This window comes from Desmodus rotundus, chromosome 3, assembly GCF_022682495.2.
Source record: "Desmodus rotundus isolate HL8 chromosome 3, HLdesRot8A.1, whole genome shotgun sequence".
Classification (NCBI taxonomy): Eukaryota; Metazoa; Chordata; class Mammalia; order Chiroptera; family Phyllostomidae; genus Desmodus; species Desmodus rotundus.
Window position 1 is genome coordinate 47,060,649 of NC_071389.1, and position 23,564 is coordinate 47,084,212.

The 23,564-nt window shown below is 40.1% G+C and overlaps 1 protein-coding gene across 2 annotated transcripts in view; it reads right to left on the reverse strand.

The window, feature by feature from the left end:
- Positions 1-12,439: 12,439 nt before the first annotated feature.
- SLC35D1 (solute carrier family 35 member D1) overlaps positions 12,440-23,564 on the reverse strand; it is a 43,333-nt gene continuing 32,208 nt past the window's right edge. For both annotated transcript variants that reach the window (XM_053920391.1, XM_053920390.1), the window contains one exon: positions 12,440-17,147. In XM_053920391.1, coding sequence (XP_053776366.1) covers positions 17,039-17,147 — 109 coding nt within the window. In that variant the 3' untranslated portion in view covers positions 12,440-17,038. The remainder of the gene's footprint in view (positions 17,148-23,564) is intronic.

Here is a 23,564-nt window from a genome sequence, read left to right on the forward strand (position 1 = left end):
AATACCCTGTGAGTCCATCCATGTTGCAATTGGCAAGATTTTATTTTTTCTGTTGCTGTGTAATAGTTCATTGTATAAACCACATTTTATCCATTCATCTACTGATGGACACCCAGGTTGCTTCCCTATCTTGGCTACTGTGAATAATGCTGCAGTGAACATAGGGATATAGATATCTTTTCAAATTAGTGTATAGATATTTAGAATTGTTATATCTCCTTTGACCCCTTTATCATTGTGTAATGTCCTCCTTTGTCTCTTTACATTCTTTGTTACGGACTTCATTTGGTCTGATACAGGTGTTGCTAATTCCAGTTTTCTTCCCATTTCTATTTGCATGAAATATCTTTTTCCATCCCTTCACTTTCAGTCTGTATGTGTTTCTTTCAATCTAGAGTGAGTCTTTTGTAGGCAGCATATAGATAAGTCTTGTTTTTGTTTTTTTAATCCATGCTACTACCTGTGTCTTTTGATTGGAGCATTTAGTCCATTGACATTTATAGTGTATTATTAATAGATATGTGCTTATTGCCATTTTGCTAATTGTTTTTTGGTTTTCTGTTTCTTTCTTGATCTTTTGATTTGCTGGTTTTCCTTAGTGTTTTGATAAGGTTTCTCCTTTTCTTGTGTTTTTTGTAGGTGTTTGGTTTGTGGTTTCATGAGGTTCATATATATCCATCTATAGCAGCCTATTTTAAGCTGATAGGTGTTTAAATTCAAACACACACTAAAAGGAATACATTTTTATTCTGCCTTCCGTACTTTGTTTTTGATGTCATGTTTTGTATTTGTTTTTGTGTCCCCTATTTATTATAGCTATAGTTTATTTTCCTGCTTTTGTCTGTAACCTTCATCTTAGCTTTAAGTGCTTGATTCACTGTGTTTATTAGATATGTGCCTTTACCAATGACATTTTTTTCTTCCTGTATTTTCTTATTTCTGGTTAGGGCCTTCTCTGCATAAAAAAGAGTCTTTAATTCCTTGTAAACATGATTTAGTGGTGGTGTACTCTTTTAATTTTTGCTTTTCTGAGAAATCTTACTCTCCCTTGATTCTGAATGATAATCTTGTCTGAGACAGTATTTTATGTTGTAGGTTCCTAACTTACTTCTTGTAACTCCCTGTAAAGTTGCTGCTGAGAAATCGGTTGATAGCCTTAAGAGGTTTCCCTTCTTTGTGACTTGTTTTTTTCTGGCTGTCTTCAAGATTCTCTTTATCCTTAACTTTTGCCATTTCAATTACATTATGTCTTTGTGGGCCTCTCTATTTTCATCTTGTTTGGAACTGTCTGCTTCCAGCGCCTTGATGTCTGTTCCCTTCTCCAGATTAAGAATGTTTTCAGCCATGTACCGAAGAGATTTTCCTTCTCCACTGTATAGTCTCAGCTCCCTTGTTAGCTGTCCATATATGTGCAGGTTTATTCCTGGGCTCTCAGTTCTGTGTCTGTTTTTCTGCCAATACCATATTGTTTTGATTACTGTAGCTTTGTAGTATAGTTAAATATCAGAGAGTGTGTTCTTTGTCATCGTTCTTCATTTCTCAGGATTGCTTTGGCTACTCGGGGTCTTTTGTGGTTCCGAACACATTTTAGAATTTTTTTGTTCTGTTGTGAAAAATGCCATCAGTATTTCATAGGGATTGCTTGAATCTATAGAATCCTTCAGGTAATACGGACATTTTAATAATGTTGATTCTTCTAATCCATGAACACAATATTTCTCCATTTCTTTGTGTCTTCTCTAGTTTTTTTCAAGTGTCTTGTAGTTTGCAGTGCACAGGTCCTTAATCTCCTTTGTTAAGTTTATTCCTAGCTATTTTATTCTTTTTGTTGTGATTGTAAATGGGATTGTTTCTCATTCTGATATTTTGTTGTTAGTATATAAAAATGCCACAGATTTTTGTACATTGATTTTGTATCCTACTACATTACTGTATTTATTATTTCTAAAAGTTTGTTGGTAGTTAAAATTTTCTGTATATATAATCATGTCATCTGCAAATTGTGATACTTATACTTTTTTCCATTGGATGCCTTTTATTTCTTTTTTCTGCCTTATTGCTCTGGCTAGGACTTCCAGTACTATGTTGAATAACTAGTGAGAGCAGCCAGCCTTGTCTTGCTTCTGGTCTTAGAGGAAAAGCTTTGTGTTTTACCATTGAGTACAATGTTAGCTGAGGGTTTGTCATATATGGCCTTTATGTTGAAGTACTTTCCTCCTCCTTCCATTTTATTGAGTTTTTATCACAATGGCTATTGTGTCTTGTCAGATTGCTTTTTATGCATCTATTTACATCATAATGTTTACCTTTTATTGTGTTAATGTGTATCAGGTTGATTGATTTGTGGATGTTAAGTCATCCACGTGTTGCTGGAATAAATCCCACTTGATTATGATGTGTGATCCTTTTAATGTATTGTTGTATTTGATTTGCTAGTATTTTGAGGATTTAATCATATGAAATACCGGCCTGTAATTTTCTTCTTTTGTGATGTCATTGCCCGGTTTTGGTATCAGGGTAATATTTGGCACATAATGAGTTAGGACTATTCCCTACTCTTCAGGGTTTTTTGTTTGTTTGTTTTTGTAGAGCTTGAGAAAGATAAGCATTGAATCTTTTTTGAATGCTTGTTAGAATTCACTAGTGAAGCCATCTGGTCCTGGACTCTTGTGTGTGGGGTTTTGGTGATGGTACAGAAGGGGGCAGTTTCTGATTTCCGCTTCAGTTTACTTACTATTGATTGGTCTGTCCAGGTTTTCAGTTTTTCATGGCTCAGTGTAGGAAGGTTATATCTAAGGCTTTGTCCATTTCTTCTAGGTTGTCTAACTGGTGGCATATAGCCTTCCATAGTATTTTCGTGTAGTCCTTTGCATTTCTGTGGTATCTGTTGTAACTTTTAGAGTATTCTCTTTTCTCTAGTGAGACCAGTTAGAGGTTTCTCAACTTTATCTTTTCTAAAACCCAGCTCTGTTTCATTGATATGTTTAATTCTTTTTATTCTTTATTTCATTTATATCACCTCTGATTTTTATTTTTTTCCTTCCTTCTACTGCTTTGGGCTTCACTTGTTCTTTTTTTTAGTTAAGGTATAATGATAGATTGTCTACTTGAGATATTTCTTGTTTTTTTGAGGGAGGCCTGCATTGCTGTAAACTATTGCTAACACTTCTGCATCCAAGAAATTTTGGTATGTCATATTTTTTCATTTGTCTCTATATATTCTTTGGTTTCTTTTTAAGAATTTCTTCTATGACCCAATACTTAAGTAGCATGTGGTTTGACTTCCACATATTTGTAATTTTTTTCAGCTTCTTGTAGTTGACTAGTTGACTTCCAGTTTCATGTTGTGTGGTCAGAGAATTTGCTTGGTATGACTTTAATCTCAAATTTATTGAGAGTTGTTTTGTGTCCCAGCATATGGCCTATCCTTGAGAATATTCCATGTGCACTTGAGAAGAATGTGTATGCCGTCATTCCAGAATGGGAAGTTTTACAAATACTCTGTCTGGTCTAATGTGTCATTTAAGGCTGATGTTTCCCTTGCTGACTTTCCATCTGGATGACCTATCATTGGTGCAAGTGGGATATTGAAGTCTCCTACTATTGTATTTTTATCATTATAAAATATTCATCTTTTTTTTTTTGTCTTGAAATTATTTCATCTGATAACAGTATGGCTACACCTGCCTTTCTCTTATTATCATTCACTTGGAATATCATCCATTTTACTTTGAGGTTATATTTGTCTTTGGAGCACAGATGGGTCTCCTGAAGGTGGCATAGTTGGGTCTTGTTTTTTAAATCCATCCAGCTACTCTGTACCTATTGATTGATGAGTTCCATTCATGTACATTTAGGGTGATTATTGATATAGGAGGACTTAGTACAGTCATTTTATATTTTGTTTACTGGCTGTTGTGTATCTTTATTGTTTCTTTTCCCTTGTGTTCTTTTGTGCTATTTTAGTTGGTTGTTTTTCTGTGCTGTTTTTCCTCCATTTCCTCCTTTTTTGTTTCATGTCTCAGCTCTAGACTTTTCATGGTTACCATGAAGTTTGTTTAAAATGTTCCATAGATAAAAAGTCATTTTTCTTTTTGGTAGGATCTTACTTTCATTGACATACACACGTTCAGTCCTTTTTTCCTCCCCTTTTATACTTTTATTGTCAGAGATTACCTTTTTATGCAGTGCATTTGTTACCAAATTGCAGTAGCTACAGTTATTTTTAATGCTTTTTTCCCTTTAACCTGGTATTACAATGGTTTAATATCCTGATCTTAAATAGAGTTGTAATTGCCTGCTTTTCTCATTTGGTTTGTCACCTTCCTTGAAAGTTTTGTATACTTTTTATCTTTTTGTTTCAGGTAGAAGTGCTCCTTAAAACGTTTTGTGGAATGCAGGTATTGTGGTGGCAAATTCCCTCAGCTTTTCTCTAGGAAAGGCTTTATTTCTCCTTCAAATCTAAAGGGTAACTTTGTTGGATAGATTACTGTTGCTGGTAGTTTCTTTCAATATGGGTTTACCATTTCACTCTCCACTGGCCTGCGTGATTGCTGCTTAGAAATTGGTAATAGTCTGATGGGTCCTCCTCTGTAGGTTATTGCCTTTTATTCCCAGGCTGCCTTGAGAATTCTTTCTGTAGAATTAACTTATGACAGTTCTGATACAACACATCTTACAGAAGGTGTTTTGCATTTAGATAATTAGGTGTTCTGTTAGCTTCTTATACTCTAATGTCCAGTCCTTGCCCTAAGTTTGGGAAGTTCTCAAAATTATTTCTCTGAATGGGCTCTCTGTTCTTTTTCTCCCTCTGTACTTCTGGGTTGTCCATTATCCTTATGCGGCTCTTTCCAGTGTAGTCAGTTCTCTATAGTTCTTTCATATTTTTTAAACTTAGTTCTTTCTCTTCTTCCTTTGTCATTTCTAGGTTCCTATCTTTGAACTCGCTAATACTCTCTTCCATCTGGTCTGCTCTGTTCCCAATGTTTTCTAATGCGTTGCTCATCTCATTGAGGTTTTTTGGCCCCAGAATTGGTTTGGTTCTTTTTTATAGTTTCAGTCTCTTTGGCCAAGTCCTCCTTTTGTTTTTTGATTTCATTCCTGAGTTCACTGAACTGCCTTCCTTAGTTTTCTTGTATCTTGCTGAGTTTCCTCATGACTGCCATCTTGAATTCTGTCACTTAAATCAGTCTTGCGTGACTTTGAGTTTGGTTTCTGGAGACTAATTTTATTTCTGCGTTACCTACCACGTTACATTGGTCATTCATGGTACTTGATGGATTGTTCTTCTGCCTTCACATTTGAGGTAGTGAAATCTTATTTTTATACTGCTTTGATCTTAACATTTCGAGTAGTACAGTCCTTTACTCCTTTCATTAGTTAATTTTGAGATTATTCGCTGTTGAAAAGTCCACTCGTCATCTATAGTTACAAACTTCAGAAGTATTTCTGAACCAGAGTCATTCTATATCAAGGCTGGCATTTATAAGGTAGACCCTGTAGGCGGCCAGCAGGGAAAGCGGTGGCATTGATGTTTACCAGTACGTATAAATACTCCCTTTCAGGACAGATGGCTCACATTCCCACAGTGACTGGCCTTGCCTTTCCAAGTCTCTGTACTTGCATTTCAACCAAGGGATAGTCTAAAAATATGTATTTTATTCAGAATCTTCCTGTTCAAAACACAGCCTTTTTCTATCATGCCGCCCCTTTGCACCCCACTCATCCAAATTCAGCCATATTTCAAGAATCCCCCTCTTAATTTGGCCATTACTTTGTAACCTTGTACTAAACAAAACCACTGAAGTGCCCACCTATAAAATAAGTATACCCACTGTGTCATTATTACAAAGCTGTTGGGATTATAAAAATCACAGAAAAATCTCTCAAGAGCACTAGATAATGACTTAGTACAGGTGCACAATACCTTATTTAAAGCCCTTGTGGCCAGATATTTTCACATCTTAGAGAGGGAATGTACTTTGAAAAGCATAGCAGGGTCTAGAAGCTCTGGTAAAGGCACATATGTCTAACAATAAGCTGTATTAATACTCATACAAATTTCAAGTCAGATATTGCTACCAAGTGAGTGTGGCAACAAACTCAAGAAAAAACTTGGTTTTCAGAGCACTGTATTTCAGAATTGCAAACTTGTAGTAGCCTTCAAATTTTTGCCAGCACTCACGTGGCAGTTGATTCCATTTTGTTGTGGATCTGGCAGAGAGGCATGCATGGGTACATGCAGTGGCTACCCCAGAAGCCTGCCCACTGGGCCTTGTGCAGAGCCAACAAGAAGCCTGAACTGAAGCTGCTGGGTGAGAGGAGCGTGTCAAAGCCCAGATGTGGCCCTTCTGGGGCCTCCCACTTGGTCCTCTTATTTAACAAAGGAAAAACCTAAGGCCCAAAATCGAAAAGTGATTTTGTCCAAAGCTCAACTACCTAGACCGAGCTGCTTAGACAAGATCTGATACTTCTGTCCTTTTATTTAATGGCATTTAATAATTTTATAATTACGTGTATGGCTAGTGCCATGGCTTCAGCCCTTGGCCTATCAGTCCGCACTGCCAGTGAAGTGAAGTTCTGTTAGCTACCCAGTAGCCGGTGGATCACAGTGGCTGGCAGGTGGCTCACATAAAGCAGCTGGTTCTTTTGTATTCATTTGGTCACAACAGTTGGGGCAGAGGCATTCCCTCAGAAAGAGCATGTGCTGAGCACCAAAGAACAGTCAGTCATAAGGCAGTTAAAACAAGCCTATTGCAATAAGATCATGTACATGCACTGCTAAAAATAAAATCCTCACAACAGGTCTCCCATTTACAAATGGGGGAACAGCCACCTGGAGAGGATGAAAGATGCCCCTTTTCCAATGACCTGCATTTTGTTCACCCATTTTGCTAAGTTAGAGTTCTACATTGAGGGATGATGCATGTTGAACATCGAAAGCAGATGTTTCTTGCAAACGACCTATCCTAGCCTTTTCCTCACAAGTCTGAGTTCTGGAAAGGAGAAGTCCCCAAACTGGAGAAAAGTAAGTAGGTTCTGAGCGTGGCTACAGTGAGTCTCATTCTCTAGCAAGCCATCAGAGGAAAGGCTACGTGGCGTGTAAAACCAGCTGCACTCCAGGCTCTGAAACACACAATAGAAACTATCACCATGCCAAAGTTTGCAGTCTGTGGTGCCACCTGCCTTCAAAGAACCCCTGAGTCAGTCACTGAGATTTCATCAGTGACCATGAGGGGCTAAACACAAGAAGGGGTCCCTCTTCTATTTTCCAGGCAGCAGGAAATTAATTCCATTGAATCTTGTGTAACTTTAGAGAAGGACTGGGACAATTTCCTGCTAGGTGGCAAGTGAGAACTACTCGAATTTGACTTACAAGAATAAGTAATTTGACATTTTTCATACTCAAAACATTACACACTGTTCTGCCTGTTCTAGAAGTTCCATGAACTCAGCCCAAAAGGTAGGCCTTACAAGAGGGAAAATTTATACTCTGTAAAGCAAAGATTTTCTCACAGTTACCACTGTCCACACAATGGAGCCTTCCTGTGCCGGTTTCCTTACACTAAGTTAAGGACAATAATAGGACTGACTGTAAAGGATTGTTTAGGCAGGAGTGTCCAACCCCAGGGCCTAGGATGGCTAGCAATGCGGCCTGACAAAAAATCAAAAATTTACTTTAAACATGAGATTTTCTTGTGATTACGTGTTGCAACGTATTTAATGTGTGGCCCAAGACAAGTCGTCTTCCAGTGGCCCAGAGACGCCAAAAGGTTGGACGCCACTGGTAGAGTGTTAAAATGTATCAATGCGGATGATGCTAAGAAAAAGTGCCTACTTAGCATGTAGCAAATGCTCAGTAAATATTTTTACTGTGGCAGAGCAGGTTCTCTATTCCATTGCTACATGCCAGTTATTACCTTTTTTGGAAAACACTTGAAACCTCAGTTAAATAGCTTAAAAATGTTCACATTTGGTTTCTTTAATTTCAACTGGTCTTCTGAAGACATTAGATTCATTTTTTTTTAATTCATAACAGCTTTACTGATAAGTGAAAAGTAGGGGCAGGCTTAATCACATTAATAATTTTATCTTCTTAAATAACACCAATCTTATTTCTCTTCTGTGCTTTTACAACTGTACTTTAGAACACCATCATTTCTCCCCAGGACTGTACAACAGCCTTCTCTAGCTGATATATTGGGGGGGGGGGGGACCAAAATGTTCATTTACTTTTTTCTGTATGGTGGTTCCAATAGCGCTTAGTTATCTTTTACTTCATTCGAGACAGTTTTGTTAGATTGCATTGTAACAGCTGTCATATTAAAAAAAAATTTTTTTGAACTTTCATACAGCCATTTTAATATTAAAGATGGAAGAGAATATGCAACATTTTTGGCGTATTATGCTTTTTTATTGCAAGAAAGGTAATGCAACTGAAATGCAAAAAAAGATTTGTGCAGTGTATGGAGAAAGTGCTGTGACTGATTGAACATGTCAAAAGTGGTTTGCAAAGTTTCTTTGTACTATTGACATTTTGGCCAAATAATTCTTTTGCTGTGGGCTGTATTATGCACTGGAAGATGTTAAGCAGCACCTCTGGCCTCCACCCACCAGGAGCCAATAGCGGGAGATAGCCAACATAACTCAAAATATCCAAATCAGTAAAGTTTTGGGTGAAAATGAAAAATGTGTCTTTTATTTTACAGAAAAAACTAAATGGAATTTTTGGCCAACCCAATACTCACCTGGACAGCCCTGTCCTCCTTTGGCCGCCTCCCCTACCTGACAGTAATCTGCACGGCATCCTCAGTGATCTTGCTAAAGTGGGTCAGATCTAGCTGGCAGTTTTTCTGTTGAGTTTTAATTTGAATACCTTTAAGCAGGTAGTCACCACAAGTCCTGTGAAACTGTTGTACATACTGATTGCAACCATTCAATTTTTACCTGCCTGGTGTCTGTAAGATTTGAATTTGTCAACACCTGACCTACAGGATATAATTCAAATCACACAGCTGGCATGATCTATTTAAAGTGAAGATGAGGCCATGTTTCTGCCTTGCTGTGCTTAAAAATGTAGCTATTAATTGGCTACTCTATTTTTTCAGGAAACATTGTGTACCTACAGTGTGCCCAGCACTGTTCTAGATGCCAGGGACACTACAGCAAACAAAGCACACCAACCTCTCTGCCTTCATAAAGCGTGAATTTGACTAGAGGAGACTGGTACTGTGGAGATAAAGCACGCGGAGGAAACAGAGTAGTGGGGGCTGTGTCCAAGAGGCTGATCAGGGAAGGTCCCCGGAGATGAGGGCCTGTGGTCCAGACACAGGCAGACGTAGCGACTCTGGGGTGCTAGAGGGCTGTCCCCTCCAAAATCTTAATTTGAATCCAAGTTGTCCTTAACCAGCTCAGATGACATTTTTCCACTACCTTTCCCAGGCACAATGGTTCTTCCTCCCATACATACGCAGATAGTTTCATGAATCTGTCACCATTTATAGATACTGTTCTCAAAAATCTTCATTTAAAACAATGAGTTATCTTAAGCATAAGCAGACTCTAGATTGCACTCTCCCAGCTACAGGCACGTTAACTTGGAGTCCTTTAGAAAGAAAAGGTTTGGGAACAAAATACAGATATAAATTTATTAGCCAGGGCACATTGGACAAATCCCTTACTTAGCCGTGTTTAAGCCACCATTTTTCCAATGGCAAAGTAATGCAAAAAGGCATGAGAAAGGCCTAACTCCATGAAAGCACGTAATAAGCCCTCCTCAGTGATAGTGCTTTTCTTTCTTGGAAAGCAACCATTTACCTCCAACAGCAGCTGTTACCACAAGAGGGCACTATCAGCACAGCTGGAAAAGCATGGCGGCTTTGCCTTCTGGATTCAATCAGCTACCAGCCCAGGCCTAAGCTTTAAATCCATGGTGTGTGAACTTTGAAGAATGGGTGGCCTTTGACATGCATATTGTGGTGATGACCTTGGTACCCCCAAGTAATATAAGCAGACCAGGAGTAACAAGAACCTAATATGGGGATGAAGAGCAAAGGTCTTTCGAGTCAGACTGATTAGGGCTCAAATGTGGGTTCCACAACCACACTGGACAACTGCATGTCACTGAGCTTCATCTGTAAGACACGGTTGTGCCAGGCCTCAGTCAGCGGCTGGCTGCTTGCCCGTTAGCTCAGTCTGGCTGGCTGGCTGGCTGAGCAAAGACATGACGAGCGCTGCAGGGAAGAAGTCCTGGAGGAACCTGCTCTCTGCTCACCTGCTGTGGGTGCACGAACCAGCTCTGTGCTCTGCTCCTCCCAGCCGTGCCTGTTCTGTGGAGCCCCCACTACCGACAGCCTTGAGTGCAAAACCCAAGCGAGACAAGAAACCAGCCAAGGGCTAAGTGAAAGAGCATATATATTACACATTAGAAGGGAAAAAAAGTCAAACTCTATGAGGACTTTGAAAAGTTAATTAAACCCCATGCCTTAGGACAGTCTCTTCAACATACAGTTGTCAGGAACACTGGATATTCACATGCAAATGAATGGAGTTGGACCCTTACACCATATACAAAAACTGACTAAAAATGTATCTAAGACCTAAATGTAACACCTAAAATTATAACACTCAGTAGAAAAAATAGGATAATGACACCAAAAGCAGTCAACAAAAGTAAAAATAGATAACCTGTGCTATATCAAAATTTAAAACTGCATCAAAGTACACGAGCAAAAAGGCAACCTACAGAATGGGAGAAAATACTTGCAAATATATTTGATAAGGGGCTAAAACTCAGAATATATAGAGAACTCATAACTCAACAAAAACAAAATCCAACTTTAGAAAATGGACTCAGACATTTCTCTAAAGAAAATATATAAATGGATAAGTATATGAAAAGATGCTAAACACTACTAATCAGTAGGAAAATACAAACCAAAACTACAATGAGTTATGTGGAATCTAATGCAATAAAATAAACTGATGAACAAATTAAAACCAGAAGGGGTTGGGGGAACTGGAAGAGAGAAGCCGAAGAACATCTATGCATATACGCGTAGCCCGTGGGCACAGACAACAATGTGGTGCAGTGGCGGGGAGGGTTTGGTGGAGAGGGACAAGGTGGGGTGGAGGTCATCTGTAACTGTGTCAATTATTTTTTTAAATCCACAATGAGTTACCACCTCACACCCACTAGGATGGCTACTGTCACTAAAACAGATGGTGGCGAGGATGTGGATAAGATGGAACCCTTTGTGCCCTGCTGGTGGGAGTGTACAATGCTATAGCCACAATGGAAAAAAAGTATAGCAGTTGTTCAAAAAATTAAAAATAGAACTACCATATGACCCAGCAATTCCAAAGTAATTGAAAGCACATTTGCACAGCCATTACTGTGGTTTTGAGTCCCCTCCAAATTCGTATGTAAAAACCCTAATCCTCAATGTGATGGTATTTGGAGATGGACTTTGGGAGGTAATTAGGTGATGAGGTTGGAGCCCTCCTGATAGGATAGGAGGCAAAACACAGCTTGCTTCCTCTCTCTGCTGTCCCCTATGTGAGGATATGAGAAGATGAACATTTCCAAACTTGGAAGTGGGCTCTCCCCAGCCCCTAGATCTGCTGGCACCCTGATCTTGTACTTCCCAGCCTCTAGAACTGTGAGAAATAAATGTTTGTTGGTTAAGGCACCCAGTCTATGGTAATTTACAGCAGTCCAAACTTGTTACCAGGCTGAAGGGGTTCGTTTACCGGTAGCATCAGAGCCCAGTAAGACACGAACAGAAGTTTGCAGCCAAGAAAATAAGGATGACACCAGCCTGAAGTTGCAGGTAAGCTTGTGCTCAAAGACCTGACCCCCCCCCCCCCCCATTGGCTTCCAGGGGATGGATTATACAGGGAAAAAAGAAATCATTAATCATGCTGACTGAAGGAGCTAGGGCTGCGGTCTCTACTGATTGGTTGGTGCCTAGGGAGGGCGTAACTGATCAGTGCACCTGGCCCTGATGTCAGCCGTGCAGTTAGCTGTTCTGCCCAACTTCTCAAGGATCTGCTCTGTGGAATGGTTCCACTTTCCTGGGTCCGGAGCTAAAACACAGCTGAGACCGAGATATTGTTTAGTTGGATGGGAAACTCTGTCTCAGTGGTCAGCAGACCCAGGACTTTGTTCCTAAGACTGCTGGATGTTGACCAGACCCTCGCTGTCCTGAGTGCTTCATGATTAAGCAGGGGAGAGGGAGGTGCGTGAGTCAGGACACCTGGGTAAGGTCAGTTTGAGCCAAGGGAAAAAATCAAAATAAAAGGCCAGATTAAAGAAAATAAGGTTTTGGTACAGTTACAAACTAAGTCACCACGATTAGCAGCATTATTCACAACAGCCAAAAGGTGGAAGCAACCCAAGTGTCCGATCAGCGGCGAACAGATAAAATATAGATACATGTGTTCAGGAAAACGTATTTATTTGACAACTTTACAAAAATATTTAGGCACATAATTTTCATGGTTATGTCACCTGATTTACATAATCTCAATCCTCAGTACCTCTTAAAAACACTAAAATGGCATTTGGTAAATAGAATCTATATTGAAAAAATACTATAATAGGCCAACATTTGTAGACAAAAATCAGTTGATCATCAGCATGAGAAAGAAACATTAATGGACAAAATAATCTCTAAAAATATTTCTGTGAGACAATCTAACCAGTAGATTTCTTTTAAAAATTATTTTTCAAAAAGGAAGCTTAAAAAAAAAAACCCTAGAATATCGCCTCACACCCTAATGAAGTGGCGGCCTCACAGTAAGAACAGGTGCCAGCGGCTCCCAGATTGGATGAGTGAGCCAGACCCCGACCCAGACGCAGACATAGCGGCGGCCCGACCCGTGCTTCCCGCATCTAACTCGAGGGCAGGAAGGAGGAGGATGGGCCTGCATGGGAGCTGCCTTAAGGTGACAAACTGAGAAAGTTTTAAATGAACCACCATTCTGAAGTGTAACTATCTTCCTCTAAGATAAAATATTTTTTTTTTGAAATTTACCATCAAAATATATGAGTAATTTTATCCTTTTTTAAAAAACAAGCGGAATCACCTGCATCACATAATGGCCACAAGTATATCCAGTAGCTATTTTAAAAAGACCTTGAACAGAAACACTCATTTAAGATTCTGAAAGCAAACAAGGTACAGGGTCACATTTTTCAAGAAATACACACACTGTCCAGGCCTCTAGCATTTAAGGAGCACAAATTAAGAAACTCGTTTTGCCTAAAGTCTCACCATAAAATGACAGTAACAAAATCTGCCAAGTGCCTAATGCATACTAGGCACCATGTGAGAAGTTTCTCATCCAATATCTCATTTATTTTGAATATTATTTTTCCCTTTCTGAGGGAAAAATCAATTGCAGCTTTGCTGATACGCAGCAACCAATAACACAGTTACAAGGAGGCAAGAATATATGCAGTAGAGGGATGAGGGACTCACGGTAGTCATGGAATTCCAATAGCCGGGCACATCTCAGAGCTGAAAGACTGGTACGAATTACGAAAGTCCTCTTAAAGAAAAAGCTTGGGCTTTATGGGTGGGGCACCCCTAATCGGCCATACTGGCAACTGCTGGCCGCTCTTACATCACTGATTCGATTCAACTGCTGCTTTCAGTCAGGGTCGTGCTAAGGAACTACGAGCAAGAACCAAGTCCTGTTCATCTCAGCTTCCCCAGAGCTTAGTGTTGTGTATCAGTTTGGTGTGATTTCAAAGCTACTTGTTTATGACAAAAATAAAGTCGTCGTAAGAGTAAAGCTGTTGCGATATAAAAGTGAAGTGAGGCGTGTCATGATGCCATCATCTCAGCTGCTGGGGGTGACCCTGGGGGCTTACCAAGAAAAAGCATCCCACGAGGAAGCAATTCTGGCAGGTGGATATTTAGAGTGTAAGCAGCCTAAAGGTTTGTGCAGCGAGTTTCTGAGGTCTGTTTGAGAGTTCTGTGTGGGCAAAGCGACGCCTGCTGATCTAAGCAGCTCTCCCGAGACCTCTGGGCACTGGCTCTGCCATAGTAATGGTGACTCGACCAGCCTGCGGCAGCCCCTCAGAGAAGGACTCCTTGCCCACCAACACCAGTGCCATCGTTCCCTAGCCATCTGCTCCAGCGACAAGGGACTTTCTGTGCTGGCAGCTGCAGGCAGCTCTCTGTCAATTAAGCTCTCTCTCCCAAGAACCAAGCTTGTAGAAAAGGTGCGCCTCAACTAAATTTGGACTTTATTTCTCTCATCTTCCCTTGCCTGGAACGATAGTGTAGTTAGTCTATCATCGCTTTGGAGTATGTTATTTTGTTATTGGCTTAGGAAATTATTGTAATTCCCACAGTGAACATGTGTTAAAAACACTGGCAAAACAATCTCAGTCTCTGAGCATAATTTGGAGCACTACCCAAAACAAAACGTTTAGCATAGTGTCTGGCATAAAATAGATGCTCAGTAAGTCTTTGCTCACTGAATGAGGCCATGATAACAAAAAGCAAAGGCGGACCTAAATTTCTAGGTACTGTTCCAAACCACGCAAATGTGAAACTCTATTATTCTTTCCATGAAGATCTTATATCAGCTTTACTGACCCGAACTTTCCATGGATTCCTGATACAACCTCCATGCAAGTTGGATCCTTCAAATGACTGACTCATAAAGTCAATGCCATATTAGGTAATTAAAAATCACCTGACACGTGGACAACCTGTAGCCTCACCAACCAGGATTATTCAAATCAATCTGGCACTGACTAAAAGCAAACTGGCCAGAGAGGACTTCAGAGTCATTAACTCAAAACAGAGGAGCCAACAGTCGTACAATTTGGCTTCCCGAATTCTCACCACAGCCCATCTGTCTCATAGGGCAAATTAAGGATTTAACTCCACGCTGCCTCTTTCCTCCCAGGAGGCAGTGATCCACCACATAGAGCTCCCTGATTTGCAAAGCAATTCCTCTGACTCCAGACTCTGTCTATCCTTTGCCCCCTTGAAAGAGCTCAAGCTAACCCAGCTAGCATCCCCATTTCCTTATACCTGCAGAGAAGGGCAGTTAACGGCAGCATGGTGAAATGGAAAAAACATAAATTTTGACTTATTAGCAAATCATCTATTTTCTTGGATTCTTGTTTTCTCATTGATAAAACAGGGGTAATAAGAACCATCTTTCACAAGGTCCTACTCTCCCACTGGAAGTTCCTCAGATCGGCTGATACTGGAAAAGAGTAGGCCTTAGGACCTCTGACATGGAGCTCATAATGTGAAAATTGGCAATGAGGCTCATTCTAGGGACCCAGCACCGCTGGCCAGGCTTTAATAAAGACAAAATAAAATAAGGGAAAAACATAAATATGAAAATGACCTCAATCTAATTATTCAAAAACACAAACAAATCAAACCTTCCAGGTCCCCTCTCATGGCGCCAAAATACTTGTTGTTTAGGTCCAAGGAGCCCAGTGGACTCTACACCCAATGAACGAGAAGGTAAGGCGTGCGCCAGTGAGGAGGTGCTCGGGCTCCAGCATCCTCGCTGCGCCGACCTGAGCAAACACTCATTCCGAAGTCAGGGTGTCCGAGCCAAGTCACGCGACTGTTTAGTTTAACAGCGTGTCCCAATGAAAGAGGAAATTCAGACCACGCCCATCCACAGCTGCTCTCCTGGAATGCAGCCCTGGTCTCCACAGAGGCTGGCGTCCTCATTAAGTGAGCCAAAGGACACAGGTAGGTGGGAGTAGCCAGGGGGGAGGGGTTTGCTCGTGCAGTTTAAGGAGAAAGGAAGGTGATGGCTCTAACACTGACATTGCCAGACAAAGACCAAACCTTGGCAATCCAGGAACAGCTAACTGGCCTTTCTCCTCAAGCCAGTACCAATTCAGAAATGTAAGACCCAGTCATAATGCATCCAAGATGGGTTAAAAAAAGTAGTACCTAAAGCCAGAAAAGGGAAGCGCAGGTAAATATACGGAGGTTACCTTGCCTGCCTGCCACTCTCTAGGCCGCATGGTTCACAACATGCAGCCCTTTGCATGCATTCGATCTCACACTGTAGCATTTAGTCTCACACGGCTGCAGGTTAGGTAGGGCAGGTGCTTCTAACCCCACTTATAGAACTGCAGTTTCTGAGAAGTGAAAAACGTTCTGTGTGTTGTTCAGTCACGTCTTCCGAATGGATTAATAGAGCTAACTTCTCTGTCTTACTGTCATTCACTTCAACAGAAGTGAGGTCATTCAACTATCGTACTTCCGAAAAGCATCTCTGTACCCCCAGCACTTAGTACGATGCCTGGAGCATGTTACATACTGAACACATTTTAGCTGAATGAATGAATCAGATAGATAAGTAAATGAGTAAAAGGCCTACTTCTTCCATCACTTCATTATCCCCATCCTACACAACCAAGAGGGAACCACTTATTTTCAAAGAATGCGCTCCCGTCATGCCGTGAGTTCTCAGGAAAGCCAACATGAAAAGCAATACACTTCAAAGCCTCCCATATTTTTTTAGTGCCGAAGGGTTTCTCTGGCAAATACAGCGATGATACCCTTATGAAAAAAAATGCAATCATTAAGAAATATAATTCAAAGGAGAAATTTCAGATACTCCACTGCACTTCCAGCAGAAGGAAGGCGAAAACGGCCTCCAGACACAGAAACGGTTTGAATGGCGGAGCCCCACTTGGAGCACTTTGTATATGCAGCGTTCAGGGCAGCTGGGTTTCAAACTGTGGAAAAAGAGAGTTTCAACGATGTTTCACTGTCAGCAGAAAAGAAAAATAAATTAAAAAGCCCGGTGCCTTTTCCAGTCTGATATAAATTAATTCAAATGGCATATTTAAAATAGGGTCAATTATAAGTCTCTCTCATAAAATTTTAAAAGGCAGCAATCAATCCTCGGATTGTGTAAGTGCAAAGGAATGGTATTTCTCCATAAATCAAGACACCTCAGTATCTGTGTAAGAACTGCCAGTGTTCCAAGCTCATCAAAATCTTGGGCCTGTGCCGTTGAAGCAATCCTCTGGTCATACTGCTCCTTTCCCCTTAATGTCCAGCTTGTTACTGGCCTCCGACTGTTTGCTCAGCTGCTCTTCAGAGAAAGTGATATAGGAATACACCAGGCTCCCAGCAATGCTGCAAAATAGAACACCACCATCAGGGAGGAAGGAAGGAAGGGATGGCAAATGTAGGCGAGACTGGTGTGAGGGGTGGAGCTGCCTGTGTAAGTCAACAGCACACAAAACTAAAACAGACACAGAATTTTCATCTACCCTAGAAGCACTCCCCCTGTTATGGTATTATTCACTGCTGCTGATGCTTTGGGAAAACGAATGTTTGCACATCTTGTCAGCAGGGGTGCCATTTTTATACAAGCTGTTTGGAAGACAGCAAGTTGAAATAAAAAAACCTGGAATTCTGCTTATCCTTTGACCTAGCCATCTACTTCATTGATGAACTGTGCAAACCTTTTTAGACTTATTGACAAAGTGTTTACTGCAAAATTTATAATAGCAGAAAATTAAAGGGTAAATCTCCCACAGTGAGGAATTATATAAATTCATCAATAGAACACTATGCATCCATTAAAATGATATAAAATAAAAACAGGCAACAACATCTTAAATAATCTCATGAAACATCAAGTATTACCTAATCCCATTTTATTTAAATGAACAAGAATATGTATTTGCACCAGAATAAAGTCTGGAAAGAACACAACAAGGACATTAACAATGGTTACATCTGAATGGTAAAATTATAGCTGATTTCTTCTTTATTTGTATTTTCTGCATTTCTGAAAGTCATCCAAAACAAGTGTTATTTTTAATAAAAATAAAAATCATCCCAATTAATAAGTAAACATGCAGACCCTGGGAGATTCACAGAGCTGGTTTCTCTCTGACTGGAATCAAGTTTACAGTGGAAAACCCACAACCTGAGCTCTCAGCCTCTGAGTTGGTTGCTGGTACCCTTCCCTTGTCCACTACACCTACCACCAGGAGGATTCACTCTTGAGACAACGATTACTCCTGTCTACATGCAGTTTATTAGTAACTCTCCGAGTGTTTTCCTAGGTGGGCATTCATTCTTCCTCTCATGAGATATTTGAGATACCACATAGCAGGTGGGCGCCAGCCTACTTTCCCAGTATTACCCCCTCGTTCTAACCATACCTGAGTACCTCCTGCTCATCCTCCCCTGCTCCCATCTAACGTCTACATTCAGAGCTCCATGCTTTTGAGCAATGGCCGGAAATACCCAGCCTTCCCTTTTCCACTTCCCCAAACCCTACCTACTGCTCAAGGCCTAGTCCTAAGTATGCTTTCCTCTATGAAGTCTCCCAAGCAACTCTGTTTGATTCTAGTTTCTGAGACCACCACAACCTTAATTACTGGTGTCAGTCTGGACAGCTACTTTATGACATTGTGTATTAATAGCTTGAGCTCTGGCTGGTGTGACTTAGTGGACTGAGTGCTGGCATGTGAACCAAAGGCCACTAGTTCAATTCCCAGTCAGGGCACATGCCTGGGTTGTGGGCCAGGTCCCCAACTGGGGGTGTGCGAGAGGCAACTGGTCAATGTATCTTTCATACATCAACATTCTCCCCCCCTCTCCTTTCTCCCTCCCTTCCCATCTCTCTAGAAATAAATAAAATCCTTAAAAAAGATAGTTGTTGAAAGCTCTTTTGAGAGAATGTATAAAAAGTGACTTGTCACTGCTATTATTAATGCTATATAAATGCTTAATGTTATGAATGCCATATGATTCTTCTATAAATGAAAGCCACTACTAGTAACATAATCATTTCACACTTCCCCTTCTCCTTCAGTCTAATCTCAACCCGGTGGCCAGTGTAATCCTATTGTAACTGAATCAGATCATGTCACTCTACTCAAAAGATTCCAACGTCTTCATTTCTCTTAGAAGTGGTCCTGACAGAGACTTGACTTGGGTGGTCGAACAGACAATACATGGTACAGATGATACGTTGTAGAATTGTGCACCTGAAACCTGTATGATTTTGTTAACCAGTGTCACCTCAATAAATTCAATAATAAAATAAAATAAAATAAAAATAAAATAAAAAATAGTATTACCTAAGTGCCCTTCTCATTTCATTCACTGCACTCCACTCCGCCACATTGGCCTCCCTGTTGTTCCTTGAACACAACAACCCTACTTCAGGGCCTTTTCACTTGCTCTTCCCTCCAGAAATCAATGTGGCTCATTCTCTCCATTTCTTCAGGTCTTTACACAAAATGCAACCTTCTCAGGAAGTGCCCCCACTCCTGAAATACTGCTTTATTTTTCTGCAGTACTATTTATCACAACTAACATTTATCACCAGCAAATAGTTCCCTCGTTTATCTCCATTCATTTTCTGTCTCCTCTAGTAGAAGGAAAACTGCATGAAGGGCAAGGGTTTGGTCAGTTTTGATAGCAGCTGTATTTTTATTGCCTAAAACAATGTTGGTACCTTCCAGGTACCAACCATATATTTATTTATAAATAAAGGATTCTCCCAGCTAGCTTACAAATTCCCTGAAGATAAATATTAGTCTATGGATTTGCATGCACTAAGTAGTCACTTCCATTAATATATGTACAAAAAGGACTCAGCAAGGATCCAATTCTTAGCCTGCCTGCAAAGGAAACAGGAGAATAAAGACAAATCAGGCAGGAAGTAAGAAGGAGACTGTGGAAATGTTCAAAACAAAGAGGGGCCAATTTAATTTCTTACCCCATGGCCCTCACATGGTTAAGTTATGAGACATATTTTAAAAGTCATACCAGGGTTAGAATCTCAGCTCTGATTCTTACTATGGTAGCTGTGTGACTTTGGGCAAGTTATTTCACCTCTCTGAACCTCCATTTCATTATTGTGAACTGGGGAATAATTAAACAAGATGACACTATAAAGGTGGCCATCATCTACCAGGTACTCAACAAGCATTAACTTCTGATCTGTTGCCTTCCCAGGTATCTATTTGTGTCCTTTCTGTACTTAGATAGTGTTGGTCTATGCGCATACTTTAAAAATAGAAGTCACAGAATTCTGGCCAGAATGTGAACCATTCTATCTGCCTAGTTTTAAGATAACCAAAATGGGCCCTGGCTGGTGTGGCTCAGTGGATTGAGTGCCAGCTGCAAACCAAAGGGTCACCAGTTCGATTCCTAGTCAGGGCACATGCCCGGGGTGCAGGTCAGGTCCCCAGTAGGGGGCGCACAAGAGGCAACCACACACTGATGTTTCTCTCCCTCCCTGCCCTTCTCTAAAAATAAATAAATAAATAAAATCTTTAAAAAAAAAAAAACAAAACAAGCTAACCACAATGGTATAGACACTTTCAAAAATAGTTTGGAAATTTCTTATACACATACACATACCCAGAAATCCCACTCCTGGGTATTTATCCCAAATAAAATGAAAATTTATGTTCAACACAAACTTCTAAGCAAATGTTTTAGCAACAAGTGCAAAACAAAAACTACAAACCTGTCTTTCAATTGGTGACTGGATAAACTGTGATATATCCATAATGGAATACTACTCAGCAATAAAAAGGTACAAACTACTGATATACATAAAATCTTAAGTGAAAGAAGCCAGACCAAAAGCTACATAATAGTATGTATCATTAAATGACATTTTGGACACTACATGGATAGAACACAGATATTTGTCGGGGGGCAGAGGTTCAATGCAAAGGGACATAGGGAGATTGGGCGAGGGGAGCAGGTGATAAAACTGTTTTTTATCTTAAATGTGGTGTACGAGATACATAACTGTATACATTTGTCAAAGCTCATAAAACTCTACGCTAAAAGGAGTGAATTTTACAATACTTAAGTCTATATTAATTTTTTTTAATGGAAGGGGAAAAGAATCACAGATAAAAATGAGTTCCAGGGATTCTCAGAATTCCAGCCTGGGCAATTATGAGGGGGATGATGTCATTATCGAGAAAGGCTACATTACGTGGGTCAAAGCCACTGGCCAGAGCCCAACCACTGACAGAAGTAGAGTAGCCTGCTCTGTCACCACCTTCATTATTCATTCCCCACCCTCTCTGTCACAGTCTTAGGCTTAGATGAACACCTAGAAAGTGGCCACTGAAAAAGGCATTTAGAGACAGCCAGACTCTCAAGAGAGCCCTACTTAAAAAAAAAAAAAAAAAAAAAAAAGCCTCCTCGCATCACAGAATCAGATTGGGACGGAACTGAGTAGCCACCAGTGCAAACCTGTTGTTTCTTGCACTTGAATCATACCAGAGATAGGGCTTTTTAAATTTGTCTTAAAACAGCAGAAAAAGTAGGCAGGATGGTGGTTTGATGCATCTGGGTTTAATCATGGAATTCTTTAAGAATACAGTTCAATTAGTGATTTCCTTCAAAGTTCAGTCAGTCAAGGATGGAATGACATCATTTCCAATCAAAGTAAAATCCTGGTAAGTAGCCACTTTAAGTTTGGTTTTTATATTTAAAAAAAAAAAAGAAAAGAAACATGCATAACCTATGAATCTGCTTACTAACCAGTGGAAGATAAATCAAGAAAATATAAAGCACAAAGTCATGAAAAAAAAACCCCACACAATATGTATTTTCCTGTACAAAAGTTGAAAAACACACCGTAATGGAAATAGTATTTGAACAGAAGGTCACACGGATTCTAATCCCAATGCTACCAATAATTTGAATGCTGACTGGCTAACTAAATACATAATTTATTCTCCCTAGCCTTGTAATAAAGCAAGAATTAAAGAGATATGACTTGTAAAATGTACTACAATAAAATGTGAAAGCAATTAGAAATTATTAAAAATACCACATAAGGACAGAATACCAATGACATTATTATCAACTAACCTTGGTAGCAAAATAGTACTGTTTAACAAGAACTATAATACACTACCTGACATAAACAGAAATTCCACTGGAAAAATTTTCAGATGTTGGGTTTGATACGTTAGGCTGACATAAAGTGTAAAGTGTAGTACACTCAGGAACTTAAAAACTTGTTTTAAGTAGCTTGCAATGCTAAAAAAGACACCTACCCGTTCTTATGAGATTATCTTAGATTTGAACTGCAGAGATCTAAAAATCCAAACAGAAGCTTTTGTTCATTTTGGCTATCAGGTTATTTATTTTTGAGGAGACTAAAAGAAAATTAAGGCATCTCTGACTCAGGTCTGTACAGTGATTCTTTAATCCAGACTTTTAGAAATACATGAAACTCAGGCCACATCCAAAGACAGAAGTGGTTCACCATTTTGCTCCTCATATCCTGGCCCTTCCTCACAAATTTTAATGAAAGAAATAGATATTCACTAAGTATAGATGTCAAGCAATGAATTACAAACTTTACACCCCTTAGATATTTCATTCTAATGACTTGAAAAAGACAGGTATTTTCATCCCCATCACATAAAACATCTGAAGCTCAGAAAAGATAAATAGCGAACTCAAAGTCCACAGTGGGCAAGCTTCAGAACTGCAACTCCAAACGCGGTCCAAGACCCAACCACTCACCTTCCCACTGTGACACGCGACTCTCAGGCACACATACACACCCACCATCCCTCCAACTCCCAACCCCGCAAATAACTATTGATTTTTCCTCCAAAAGGCAAACAGTAATAGTGGCCAAAGGATGTCAGGGAAGGGACAACAATGAATTATTAACCTATTAATATTCATGTTAAATTCTCATATTGATCCATAAGGTAGAATAGATATTATCATTTGTTTACGTTTGAAAAAATAAAAAGGTCAAAGAGGTAATATAATTTGCTTCAAGTTATTGTAGAGAGATGGTACTATCATATTCTAGTAGAGAGCTTTATAGTTCCCAAAGTACTTTGTCACCATTCCATATAGAATTCATCAAGCAAATATTTATTAAGCAACTACTAGGATTCATTCTAGGAGCTTGGGAAACTTGAGTGGACAATATAGGCAGAGATCTCTATCCTCATGGAAGTTACTTTCAAGCAGGAGAGACAGAAAATAGACAGTACATATAACTTGGCAAATTATACAGTATATTAGAGAGAGATTAAGTGCTCTGGAAAGGGCAACTAGAAAAGCAGAATAAGAGCGTTTGGAAGTATCCAAAGGGGAAGAGCAGGCTGCATTTTAAATAAGGTGGTTGGGGCAGATTTCCTTCAGAAAGTAACATTTAGCAAGAATTATATAGGCATAAAGGAGTTGGTCACGCAAGTATCTGCAGTACAGCGTTCCAGGCAGAGGAAGTGGCTGGTACAAGGCCCCAGAGTGAGAGCACACTCGGCGTGCTAATGGAGCAGCAAGGAACTGTGTGGAAGCAGGGGAGAGAGGGAGAAGAGAAGCAGGAGCTGAAACTGGAGAGGTCAGTAAAGAGATGAGATAGATCTTGTAGGGCCTTGTTAGGACTCTGGGGCAAGGAGAGTTGGGGGGCGGTGGTAAAAAGTGGGTATGTTCTGACTTACCTTGTACAAGGGACACACTGTCTACTGTTGAGAATTGCCGGGTAGGATTGGGGGGTGGGGTGAGTGGGGAGTGAGTCAAACT